General features: G+C 35.5%; 1 protein-coding gene across 9 annotated transcripts in view; it reads left to right on the top strand.

Annotated features, from left to right (window-relative positions):
• Usp34 (ubiquitin specific peptidase 34) overlaps positions 1 to 14,018 on the top strand; it is a 180,919-nt gene that overhangs the window by 52,567 nt on the left and 114,334 nt on the right. For 6 of the 9 annotated variants that reach the window (XM_076547054.1, XM_076547052.1, XM_076547053.1 and 3 more), the window contains 6 exons: positions 5,652 to 5,777; positions 6,017 to 6,146; positions 7,150 to 7,185; positions 7,629 to 7,759; positions 8,307 to 8,944; positions 11,935 to 12,149. In XM_076547054.1, coding sequence (XP_076403169.1) covers positions 5,652 to 5,777; positions 6,017 to 6,146; positions 7,150 to 7,185; positions 7,629 to 7,759; positions 8,307 to 8,944; positions 11,935 to 12,149 — 1,276 coding nt within the window. The remainder of the gene's footprint in view (positions 1 to 5,651; positions 5,778 to 6,016; positions 6,147 to 7,149; positions 7,186 to 7,628; positions 7,760 to 8,306; positions 8,945 to 11,934; positions 12,150 to 14,018) is intronic. The other 3 variants (XM_076547050.1, XM_076547051.1, XM_076547056.1) reach the window with 1 other exon arrangement.

A 14,018-nucleotide genomic window follows, 5' to 3' on the forward strand; every position in this document is an offset into this window, starting at 1 on the left:
TATTTTTCTGACCCGTGACATTTGTGTCATAAAATGCTTTTATTTCTTTAAGATTACAAAACAATTGCATTATCCATTAGATGCTTCCTGCGTATTTTTTGTTGGCATTTTATATTTTTGTCTTGGATTTAACTAAAATTGATCTTGGTTTAAGGAATCATATATGATCCAGTTTTCCTGTCATTTATTTTATGTATTTCTTCCAGATTCATTTGTTGAATAACTCATCCTTTCCTCAGTGACATGGGTACCCATTTAATTTTGGGTGTTTTGTAAAGTTTGTAGACTTCCTTACTTGTTGTTTGTATAGCCGTGGTATATACCAGGGGTTGCTAACTTGATGGTCGATAGTCTGAGTCTCCTTTTCCCCATATTTACATTCTTCCCTAACTCCTAAATCCCCTGAGGGGAGTGGTTCTCACCTTCTAATGCCTCCACTCTTTAATAGAGTTCCTCATGTTGTGGTGACTCCAACCATAAATTTTTTTATTTTGCTACTTCATAACTCTAATTTTGCTACTCTTATGGATTGTAATATAGAAATATCTGTGTTTTCCAATGGTCTTAGGTTACCCCTATGAAAGGGTTGTTTGACCCCCCTAAAGGGGTCTTGACACACAGGTTGAGAACTACTGCCTTATGGTCTTATACATTTAACAGCATTTTCTCTATCTATATAGACCTGGCTGCCATGGAACTGACTATGTAGACCAGGATGCCCTCAAACCTTAGAGATCTGCCTTCTTCTGTCACCACACCTAGCTGAAGTAACCTTCTTTATCTTTCTTCATCAATTAGGTTTAAAATCTATTGTGTCAGACACTGTAATACAGATTCTTACCTTTCCCAGTTGCATTTGCTTCGGAATACCTTTTTTTCATCCTTTCATCCTAACAGTGTCTTTGATGGCGAGGTATGTTTCTTGGAGACACAAACAGATGGATACTATCTTTTCATCTAATTTCCAGTCCTTTTCTTTCTTTTTTTCTTTTTTTGGTTTAGAAATTTTAGCCAGGTGGTGCACACCTTTAATCCCAGTACTCAGGAGGCAGAGGCAGGCAGATGTCTGAGTTTGAGGCCAGTCTGGTCTACTGATCGAATTCCAGGACAGCCAAGCCTATACAGAGAAAACCTGTCTTGAAAAACAAAACAAAACAAACAAGTAAATTTTATGTGTATGGTTATTTTGCCTGCATGTTATGTCTGTGCATCCAGAACCTATGCAAGTCTGAAAGAGGGTATTGATCCCTGCGACTGGAGTTACAGGCAGTTGTGAGCTGCTCTGTGGGTACTGGGAATTAAAGCTAGGTCCTCTGAAGAGCATCCAGTGCTCTTAACCACTAAGCACATCTGTCAAGCTCACCTGTATCTTTTAATTGGAGAATTAAAACTGTTAATAGCTATGTTGTTGATTAGAACCATTAATAATTATAGTTATTATAGTGGAAGGTGTTCCTTAATTCTTTATCTTTTGTTGACTTTATAGTTTTAATGTTTTACTAATCTTCATTTAATTATAGTTGCAACATCTTTTTTATTCCTCCTGTAGTTTTGAGGATGTTTATTCTCTTTGAGTCTAATTAGTCTGTGGGATATTCTCTTTAGAGCTGGCTTAATGGTCATAAACACCTTTAGACTGCTTTTGTTTTGCAATTTTTCTTTCCCAATCAGTTATGACAGTTTTGCTGGGTATAGTAACCTGGGTTGGAAGTTTTGGTCTTTCAGAACCTGAAATTTATATTTCTATACCCTTCTGGGTTTTAAGGTTTCTGTTGGGAAAACAGCCTTACTCTGATATGGCTGCCTTTATTATATGTGTCTTTGTCTTTGGTCTTGCAACTCTCAATATATTTTAAAAAGTTATTTATATTTAATATTTTTTTTTAAAGATTTATTTATTTATTATGTATACAGCATGTATGACTGCAGGCCAGAAGAGGGCGCCAGATCTCATTACAGATGGTTGTGAGCCACCATGTGGTTGCTGGGAATTGAACTCAGGACCTCTGGGAGAGCAGTCAGTGCTCTTAATCTCTGAGCCATCTCTCCAGCCCCCTTAATATTTTAATTATATGATATGAGGAGGTTTTTTTATTTTTGTTTTTGTTTTTCTGGTCCTGTATATTTGCTGCTGTTTTGTGTGCCTTTTGTACATGGATGGACCTTCTAACATTTGGATGTTTTTCTTTTTGCTTATATTAAAAATATTTTCTGTGCCTTTAGTTTAAATTAGTTTGTCATATATTACAATACTGATCCTTGACTTTTCCTTCTGTGTTCTTAATTCATAGATCTGTTCCTTTCATGGTATCCTCCACAGTATTGTATTTTCTGTTCATACTTGGAAAAGCTTTTAGTTTTCCTTACCCAAATGTACTGCTTACTCTCTAGCTTCTCTTTAATCCTTGGTATTCTGTCCTCACTGTGATCTGTTTTGTTGGGGAGGATTTCTAATGACTTTTGTTTGATTTACTGACTATTATATTTTGAGCATCATTTAGTTTCTTTCTCCATATTTGTATCTCTTCATTGAATTTCAGTTTTATATACTGTGTTGACTTCTTTATTTCATTTAGTGTGTGTTCTTTTGAAAAGCATACAGGAGTTTATTCATGGCTGTTTTTCATTTCTTTAAACAAACTGTTTATTGTTCTTTTAATTCTTTGGAATTGTCTAAGTGTTCTTAATTTTAGGCCATTAGGGATGGGATTGGTAGATTTTAGAGTAGTGTTGTGCTCTCTGCCTTCTTTGAACATGCTTTATTTCTTTGTTTCAAGTAGATTTGGAGTTTATTATTGCAGTTAATATAGATTTTAAGTCTAGGGTTAAGAGAAAGGAAAGTGCTCAGTTAGAAAGTAAGATACACTTGCAAACATAGGTATGGAATTCTCAAATGTGAGTTGCTTCCTTAAACATGAGCATTTGTTTGTTTGTTTGTTTTATGTTTGTGGATGATTGCCTGACTTGCATGCCTGGTGCCTGCAGAGGCCAGAAGGGAGTACCTGATTACCTGGAACAGGAATTATAGAAGGTTCTGAGCCACCATGTGGGTGCTGGGAATCAAACCCAGGTTCTCTGGAAGAACAGCCAATGTTCTTAACCATTGAACCATTTCTCAGCCCATATTTTTATTTCTTCTGACTTCTTTTGTGTGTAGGTTATTAATGTGTGCTAATTAATTTCAGAGTCATTTTTTCCTTGGTTTTTCATGTATTTTCTTTGGGGACAAGTTGTTTGGGATTTGGTCATTTTTGTTTTTCTTCTATTTTAGTCTCTGTGGTGGATTCAAGTATATACATGTTCATTTGCCAGTAGTTAAGCACAAGTATGTGCATGTGAAGGCCTGAGGTCCACATTAGGTGTATTCCTCACTTGCTCTCTACCTGTGGGGTTTTTGTGGGTTTTTTGTTTGTTTGTTTGTTTTTGTTTTTTGTATTTTTTGGATTCGTGGTTTCTCATTTAAGCTGGAAGTCACTTAATCAGCTAGACTAGCCTGGCTAGCAATCTCTGGGGGTTCTTCTGCTTTTTGTTGGTGTTTAGGTTTACAGGTGCACTACCATGCCTAGCTTTTTACTTGGATGCTGGGCATGTGAATCATGTTCTCATGCTTTGGATGTATATGTGAGCTTTATTGACTAGGTCCTTTGTGAGGGCAGCCAGTGCTCTTAACCCACTCAGCCATCTCTCCAGCCTCCTAAGTCTTTCTTGTAGCTCAAGCCTAGGTTTGAACCCCTGTAGTGTATTTTTATTTCAGCTATTGTACTTTTCAGTGTTCTTTTTACTTTTTGTTTTATAATTTCTCTATTTATGATCTTTTGTTTGTGCATTGTGTTCTTGAAGATTTTTTAAATCCCATTTTAGTGTTTGAGAGGGCATGTGGAGGTCAGAGAACAAATTGTAGAATCAGTTCTCTTCTCACACCATGTAGGTATTGGGGATTGAACTCTGTGACTTCATTGTCACTGAACAATAGAATGCCTGATAGTCTATGCTTTTAAGTTTAGTTTATATATAGAAATGAAATATATATATATATATATATATATATATATATATATATATATATATGTATATGCTTAGAATATTTTTTGCCTCTTACAAAATTTTAGTTTTCTTTTGAATTTTTTCAACAAAACGTAAGGTATTTGATTACCAAAATCAAACGTAATATGTAAATCCCACTATACTTATGGTTAATATTACATTTTCCTTATATATTTCAGATTTCTACTTCTTATTAAACAGAATTTTTCATTCTTTCTTTCTTAATTTTTTTAAAATTTATTTTTCAAAACACAGCTTCTCTGTGTAGCCCTGGCTGTTCTGGAACACACTTTGTAGACCAGGCTGGCCTTGAGTTTATAGACCCATCTACCTCTGCCTCCCAAGTGCTGGGACTAAAGGTGTGTAACATCACCAACCGGCTACAGAATTTTTCTTACCATTTGGTTTGTTCTTAGATTATTTTGAGAAGAATTTCTAGTGTTCTTTAGAAGTTGTTAAATATTTGTAAAATTCTAATAATTGGAATAGAAGCTATCTGAAAACACTTGTTTTTAACTTTATTATTATTATTATTATTATTATTATTATTATTAATATTTTTCTTTTTGGTGTTTTGAGATAAGGTTTGTCTGTGTAACATCATGGCTGTACTAGAACTGTCTTTGTAGACCAGGCTGGCCTCAAACTCAGAGATTCACTTGCCTCTCTGCCCTCCGAGTGCTGGGATTAATTGCTTGCACCACCACTGCCTGGCTTTTTTTTTTTCTTTTTAATTTATTTTTATTTCATGTGCATTCATGTTTTGTCTGTGGATGTATGTCTGTTTGAAGGTTTCAGATTTCCTGAAACTGGAGTCACAGGTAGCAATGAACTGCCATGTGGGTGGTAAGAATTGAACCTGATTCCGTTGGAAGAGCAGCCAGGTGCTCTTAACTGCTGAGCCATCTCCAGCCCCTTTTTTGGTTTTAATTGCCTACATTATAGTCATTTTTGAAAAAGATTTATTTATTATGTATAATATACAGTGTTTTGTCTGCCTGCCTGCCTATACAACAAAGGAGGGCACCAAATCTCATTACAGATGGTTGTGAGCCACCATGTGGTTGCTGGGAATTGAAGTCAGGATCTCTGGAAGAGAAGCCAGTGCTCTGAGCCATCTTTCCAGCCTTATAGTCATTATTTTAGTATTGGTGATTAAACGAAGATTTCACACTCTAAATGTATTCTTTTCTCTGAGCTATTTCCTCAAGCTCTCTTAGACTTCTTTTATGTTAATGATATTGGAATCCTCTTTATATTAGAATTATGAAAACTTATATAATTACTTGCTTCCCTTTTCTGACTAAAAATTAGGTTTTAGTTTGTTTTGTTAAGGTAAGTCAGTTAATTTTTTTTTTAATTTTTACTATTTATTTATTTTGTTTTGTTTTTTCGAGACAGGGTTTCTCTGTGTAGCTTTGCATCTTTTCTGGAACTCACTCTGTAGCCCAGGTTGGCCTTGAACTCACAGAGATCTGCTTTCCTCTGCCTTCTGAGTGCTGGGACTAAAGGTGTGTGCTGCCACCACCCGGCTACAACCCAGCTTTTTAATATTAGTTAATTAAATTACTTAGGGAACTTGTTAAACTTGTTTTTTTATTTTCTAGCTGAAGCATTGTAGTCGATATATTCATGACTTGTTCCCTTCACTCATCAAGAATCTGGATCCTGTACCGCTTAGACATTTACTTAATCTTGTCTCAGCTCTTGAGCCAAGTGTTCATACTGAACAGGTAATACATTGAGAATATAGTTGTGTGTTTTGTTTCCTGCACATTATAATTGTGCTTAGTTGTTCAGATAGTTTCGATTGTAGTTTTTGTGCTGTTTTAATTTCATTTAGAATTTTTAAAAGGTGTTAAATTTCTTTTATTTTTTTTTTTTTTTTTTTTTTTTGGTTTTTCGAGTCAAAAGGTGTTAAATTTCTTATGTGTCAGTCTCAGAGCCTCTGACCTTCTTCTTTCTCTTTTAGACACTGTACTTGGCATCCATGTTAATTAAAGCATTGTGGAATAATGCACTTGCAGCTAAGGCCCAGCTATCTAAACAAAGTTCTTTTGCATCTTTACTGAACACTAATATGCCCATTGGAAATAAAAAAGGTTAGTCAAATATATTGTAGTTTGAAATAAAGTTGTACTGAATTTTGATTTTATTAGTAAGGTGTCAAGTATTTTCTACTAGTGCAGTTTGAACATTCCTAATCTGAAAATTCAAAACACTACAAATCCCACAACTTTGTTGAATAAAGACATGTTGCTATACATAGAAAATCCTACATCTTTACTTATATAACTATCACCATTTAGTTCTAAGTGCACTGCAGAGAATATGAAAAATTATTTTTAGCCTGAAAATGGAAGTTTTGTGTAAGAAGTATATGATTCAAGGGCTAGAGAGATGACTTAGCAGTTTAGAGCACTGGCTGCTCTTCCAGAAGTTCTGAATTCAATTCCCAGCAACTGCATGGTGGCTCACAACCATCTATAATGGGATACAATGCCCTCTGCTGTCATGTGGGCTACATGGAAGTAGAGCACTCTTACACATAAAATACATAAATATTTAAAGAAGAGTATGAATTAAAAATGAATCTTGTGTTTAGAATTCTAAAATTTTAGAATAAGCATAATCTGAGACACATTAAAATTCTGTGCATTTTAGATAAAAGATATTCGACAGGTGGATATGGGAAGTAGGCTGTGTATCCAATGATTATTAAAGTGGTTTTGGTTACTGTTTTTCATTTAACCTTCAAACAGTGCACATGTTTTCAGATGTTTGTAACTTTTCTCATGTTTAATTTTTCTTGTCAGAAAGGAACAAAATGTTCTGTTAGTACATTCTAACAATTTTTGGATTTTGTACATCAGTTTTTCTAACGTATTGGTTGCATGTATGGGTAATTTTGAAGGAATTTCTAAAACTTTATGCACTTAAACCCAGTTTTCTTTTGACATTCTGTACTACTGTTTTTCTGATCGGACACCACCGTAACTGACAGTTTTCCTCTCTGTGTCTTACATACATAAACAACATCTGTGCTGTCGTAGAGAAGCTCAGTCACTTAGAATGTTTCCCTCCTGTTTTTTCCTTTCCCTTCAGAGGAAGAAGAGCTGAGGAGAGCAGCTCCTTCACCTTGTAAGTCGAGCCTTAGAAATGCATGGCAGTGTGACTTGGAGTTTTGGTGATCTTTGAGCTCATTGGTCTCTGTAGTGTATATGTTCATGCAGTGTATGCTCGAGTCCCAATTGTATTTTGAGAAAGAGACAGATTGTTAAAATATTCATCTTCCCTTACCTTTTTGTTTTGTTTTATTTTTTCAACTTTGGTAGTCTGAAGCCTGCTAGACAGCAAACGACTCTATCATTGAGCTATAACCCCATATCTCATCTTACCAGTTTTATTTAAAATCGTTAGTATTTAGGTTTTAATTGAGTTTATGTTTATCATTAGAAATAACACATTTAGACTTTTTTGGGTGCTTCACATAAGCTTTGATAACTCAAAGAATCAAAGCTTGGTGTCCTAATCAGATGCATATTAATTTAAATCAGAAACAAGAATTTAAAAATGTATTTTAGGGTCTCCTGCAGCAAGTCCTCAGAGCAGTGACAACAGTGACACCCACCAGAGTGGAGCCAGTGACATTGAAATGGAGGAGCAGCTTATTAACAGAAGCAAACACGTGCAGCCGCGACTCTCCGACACAGAGGTCAGTGCATGCTTTGTCCTCTGAATAGAGTTTAGAAAGTCCGTGCCATGCTTGTTGTTGGAACTGGGACTATAAATACCACACTTGAATTTCTTCACATAGGACTTTTGATGTCCTGTGAGGTTTATATTTATTTTGTAGTGTTCATAGAAATATGGCAGGACTGTTGTCAGCATTTTAAAAAAGTTTGTTATGTTGAGGCTAGCCTGGTCTATAGAGCAAGTTCCACTTCAGGACAGCCAGCGCTATACAGAGAAACCCCTTTCTTGAAACACCAACCAACCAACCAGCCAAACAAACAAACCAAAAGACTCGTTGTGGGGCTCAAAAATTTCTCAGAGGTAAAGGCACTTGCCATCAAGTCTGACAAACCAAGGATCCCTGGGATCCCCAGTAGGAGAGAACCAACTCCTGCATTTGTAGCACATGTGCATATAGACACTGATAATAAATAAATGTAATTTTTAAAAAAGAATAGCACATTATCTACGTGCCAGTTTCTTTCTCACTGGACTGAATTTTTAAATATATTTGTTTATGAATATAGGAATCCATGCAAGGAAGTTCTGATGAAACTGCTAACAGTGGCGAGGATGGCAGCAGTGGTCCTGGTAGCAGCAGTGGGCATAGTGATGGATCCAGCAATGAAGTCAATTCGAGCCATGCAAGCCAGTCAGCTGGCAGCCCTGGAAGTGAGGTGCAATCAGAAGACATTGCGGACATTGAAGCCCTTAAAGAAGAAGAAGAAGATGATGATCGTGGTCACAATCCTCCCAAAAATAGTTGTGGTACAGAACTTCGAAACAGAAAGTTAGAAAATCAAGCAGGCATTTGTTTGGGGGAATCCCAAGGCACATCTGAGAGAAATGGGACAAGCGGCGGAACAGGAAAGGACGTGGTTTTTAATACTGAGTCATTGCCATCTGTAGATAATCGAATACGAATGCTAGATGCCTGTGCTCACTCAGAAGATGCAGAGCATGATATTTCAGCGGAAATGAGTTCTGCTCACATAGCACAAGGTTCTCAGGAGTCTTGTATCACACGAAGTGGGGACTTCCTTGGGGAGACTATTGGGAATGAATTGTTTAATTGTCGGCAGTTTATTGGTCCACAGCACCACCACCACCACCATCACCACCACCACCATCACCACCACCACCACCACCACCACCATCATGATGGGTAAGCATGCTTAAAAATGAAGGCACTGTTTGTATTTCTTATAGTGAAATACTGCTACTACTTCTTTAATTACTATTTATTTTAGTTGAGTACTATTTAGGAGTAATGTAATGCAAAAATATAAATGGAATTCTCAAATAGATAATGTTGAATTTATTGTCATCAACTTAGTACAGTGAAGGACAATGTGATTGCTGCTAGTGTACCTCAAGGCCCTGGGTTCAGTCCATGGGGACTGAAAAAAGTAAGGTTCATTTTCATGACAAATTTTATTTAAGCAAGTAATACTTAAAAGAGCATAAGTACATTAACCAGTACAAAAACTGAAATATTTTTTATTTCTATTTAAATATTCAATATTAACATTTTCCAGAGCTGAGAATTATATACAGTGCTTTGCAAATGATATGCAAGCATCTGCTGCCTAGCTATATCTTTGACTTTCTTCAGTTTATATTGCTAAAATTACAATACATCTCTATTTAAAACAGCCATTTTTGCCCTGTACAATAATAGCCACATGGATATAGCAAATATTGTACTAGGCAGCATAAACTTGGATCTTGAACTTTTTGTTATAGCAATTCCCTGAAAGCACAAGCAGAATTGCTTGTGGACACTTGAACTAAATGTTGATGAAAAACATTGACCTTCTAATTTTAGGATAATAGTAAGTATAGCTGTGGTAAAAGACTTGTGTGTTTGTGAAGTATATCGTATTTAGCAACAAGTGATTCCATTACTTGTAGAATTAGGCAGGATTAAGTCTTAATTTTTCTTACCTTTTTTGAGACAGGGTCTCACTGTGTAGACCAGGCTGTCCTCAGACTCACAGACATCTGTCTGCCTCTGCTTGGGATTCCAGGCTTGTGTCACTATGCCCGTGAACCTCTTTTTAAAAAAAACAGAAACCAAAACAAACAAAAACTTCCATGGCCACCATGCCTGGCAGCCTTTTAAAAAAAAAAAAAAAAAAAAAAAAAAAACTATCATGGCTGTATTATGAGAATTTCATGGGCTACTGTGATTGCCACAAACATGTAATTAGCTTTTAACCTGTGATTTTTTTTTTTTTTTTTTTTTGTCACTATAGCTAGTTACATTTTGGGTTGATGGTGAGACAAATGTTTATCAGGATGACTTTTCTAAGAAAGACTTGCTATTCAGTTTAGTTAAGTGAACTATATATATGTATATATGTTATATTACTTCCCTTTTATTTTCACCATAAAGACATTTAAGTTTTTAAGTGACTGTTTCTTTAATTTTTGTGATGATTTATTTTTATTTTATGCGCATTGGTGTTTTGCCTGTGTGCATGTCTGTGTGAGGATGTCAGATCCCTTACAGACAGTTGTGAACTGCCATGTGGGTGCTGGGAATTGAACCTGGGTCCTTTGAAGAACAGGCATTGCTCTTAACCACTGAGCCATCTCTCCAGCTCAAGGCAGTGTTTCTTACTCCTGACACTTGTTTTGAACCAGATGATTCTTTAGTTTGAATTCCCAACTGTCTGAATGCTTCCTGGATATTGTTTGTGGTTTTGCTCCATCCTCAGCCCCTGTCTGTAGATGCCAGTATCCCCTCTTTTTTAACAATTACAAAATAAAAATTGTAGCTAGACATTGTTAAATATCTCTGTGGGAGTCAAATCACCACTAATTAGAACTTTTGGCTAATGCCTCATATTGTAGATGCACACATTATAAATGTCCCTAGCAGTACTTATGATGTTGACAAAGCAGGTGGTAGTGTGTGATAAAACGAAGGTGCAATAAATACATTCAGTTTCAAAGATTGGATATCTTTTACAGTACAGACCCACTCCCCTAATAAATTAAAAACCAAAATTATTAGATGTTAAATGTCTACCCCACAAGTTTTAATAATTGAAATTTTCCTTAAGCCTTTTTTATATTCTGTATGTATGGTATTACTTGTGAGTCTTTGTATCAATCCTGAACTTCTCCTTATTTTTTCATCATTTTGTCTTTGATATCTTGAAAAATACCCAATGTGGTATTATTTAGAAATATGGACCACTTAAATAGATCCTTATTGAGTTGAAGGAAATTAATTTGGAGACTTGAAGTTTTTTGGTGGTGCCTAGGATTAAATGCAGGGTGCTGTTCATGTTAAGTTGGTGGTGTACTTTTGATCCATGCTTTTGAGACCTCCTCAATTAATAATAACTTCCTAGATTGCTGCCTTAAGTTGAATATTTTGTGTTCTCTACTATATCATTTGATAATGTACTTACATGAACAAATGTAAACAAAATTTATGGTTTCATATTGTTAAATTGAGTTTCTATAATAGTACATAACAAGTAATATTAATATTGCCTAAGATGGGTTTTTTGAAATTATTGTAGTAAGATATATTAATATGCATATTTTATAGAATATAAATATGATGAGTATATGTTACAAAATTAACTAGTCCATATATTGAAGTTTTCATAGTTTTTATAAATGTCTCAGTATTCCATATTGTTAAAATATTTCAACCCACTGCCAACACAGACCACACAGCTTAGTTTCTGTTTGTGGAATAATTTGTGCTAAATGTTATAGGAGAGATTAAAAAAAATTTATATCAAAGCATTTACCTTTCATCCCAGTACTAAGAAGCCTGTGGCAAGTGGATGTCTGTGGCTTTGATTCCACCCTGGTCTACATAGTGAATTCAGGACATCCAGAGCTACATAGTGAGACCCTATTTTGAAAAAACAAACAAAATATTGCTTATTTATTTATTTATTTATTTGGTTTTTGGAGACTAGGTTTCCTGGAACTCACTTGGTAGCCCAGGTTGACCTTAAACTCACAGAGATCTGCCTGCCTCTGCCTCCTGAGTGCTGGGATTAAAGGAGTGCGCCATCACCGCCTGGCTAGGACCTGGGTTTAATCACTAGCACCAAATAAATAGATAAATAAATAAATAAAAAGTTTGTAATTACTAAGTTTATGGTTTTCTGTGTGTTGTAGACATATGGTTGATGACATGCTAAGTGCAGATGATGTCAGTTGCAGTAGTTCGCAGGTCAGTGCAAAATCAGAAAAAAATATGGCTGATTTTGATGGTGAAGAATCTGGATGTGAAGAGGAACTAGTTCAGATAAATTCACATGCAGAACTAACATCTCATCTTCAACAACATCTTCCCAATTTAGCATCTATTTATCATGAACATCTTAGTCAAGGTAAGATTCTATAGTAAGTCAATATTACCTTGTTCAAACCTGGACTAATTTAATTGCATGGTTAAAAAGAATAAACTGTTAATGTTATGTTTAAATGGTTTTGCCAAATAACTTCAACAACGGCTTTTTTTTTTTTTTTTTGTCAAGATAATAGAAGCAGTATAAATACTCCATCGTGAGAATAACTGAGGCCTTTTTGTTAGTGTGAGGTACTGGGTCATAGAAGCAAGGGCTGTGCATTGTCAGCCAGTACTCTGCTATTGAGTCTGTATTTTCATCCAGTGATGTTCAATTGGGGAAGCCAATGCATATTAGTGATAGGTAAAAAAAATATTTTGGGCCGGGCGGTGGTGGCGCACGCCTTTAATCCCAGCACTCGGGAGGCACAGGCAGGCAGATCTTTGTGAGTTCGAGGCCAGCCTGGGCTACCAAGTGAGTTCCAGGAAAGGCGCAAAGCTACACAGAGAAACCCTGTCTCGAAAAAACCAAAAAAAAAAAAAAAAAAAATATTTTGGGAAATGTGGTTATGGTAGATTTTATTTTTAGAAATTTAGGACCCACAGATAAATACAGCACAAAAGATTATCATATGGTGTATGATTCCATTTCTCTGAAGTGCCTAGAGTGATCAGATCTATAAAGACAGAGGTACAGATTGCTTGGAGTTAGGGAGGGTTGGGAAAATAAGAGATCTGCTAAAAAAAAAAGAAAGGTCTTTCTTCATTTGGTGATGAAAATGTTTGAGAAGTGGTTAGTCAGATCACTCTAAATTGAACTTAAAAGTAATTGAACCTCGCCAGATTTGAAGGAATGGAGATTAAGGTTAAAGACTAATAGACATTCCTGTAGTCTCAGCCTCAAGCAGAGAATCTTAATCTCGAGGCCAGCTTGTACTATATAGAAAGCAAGCCTCTATCTCCAGTCAACAACAAAATAATAATAGAAGATGATAATGATTAAGTAGAAGAATAAGAAGGAAAAGGAAAAAAAGAAAAAGGGAAAAATAAATTTTAGAATTGTTAGTTTAAATACATTTAATCCTCTTCTTGATTATATACCATCAGCACACACCAGTTTAGGTTTTGGAATGATAGAGCATTACAGTTTCAGGAAACCTGGTAGGTTGGTTCCCGGTAGAAGCAGTATTGTTGTGCTCCTGTTGTTTTACAGTAGTTTGAGGACACCAGCATGAATTTGATGCCATGTTGTTTTCATTCCTGTGTCATGTATTTTCCCTTAAGTCATGTAGTTTTTTACACGTTTTTTACTATATGAAGTTAGAAATTAAACCAAATGGTTATGTATTAATCCTTCGAACAACGTTAACAAAAGTTTGAGTATTCTAATGAACCCTTCCAACACATTGAAACAAACAGTGAAATTTGCATATGGGATGCAGGTGTGATGTATGCTTATATTCTCAGGTTATCAGAAGGTTGATATAGAAGGATTTCCATAGCTGAATAATCTGAGGTCAGCTTGTGGATATTATAATAAAACACTTTCTCTAAAACAGCAACAAAAAACTTGAACAAAAGATTGAACAATCTCAAAAAATAAAATAAAATAAAATAAAATAAAAAGATTTGAACAGTTACTTTATAGAAGAAGAAATGATTGTAGTTCATTCTACATGAGTTAATACTAAACACATAACAGAATGGTAAATTTAAAGACCGACATTAACAATGTACAACAGGGGGACTGGAGAAATGGTTCAGCAATTTAAGAGCACTTCCAGAGGACCTGGATTCAATTCCCAGCACCCACAGGGTGTTCACAAATGTATGACACTCCAGCTGTAGGGGTTTTGACACCCTGTCACACACATACACGCAGGCAAAACACCAATGCACATAAAATCAAAAG

The sequence above is a fragment of the Peromyscus maniculatus genome, chromosome 10 (assembly GCF_049852395.1).
Source record: "Peromyscus maniculatus bairdii isolate BWxNUB_F1_BW_parent chromosome 10, HU_Pman_BW_mat_3.1, whole genome shotgun sequence".
Taxonomy (NCBI): Eukaryota; Metazoa; Chordata; class Mammalia; order Rodentia; family Cricetidae; genus Peromyscus; species Peromyscus maniculatus.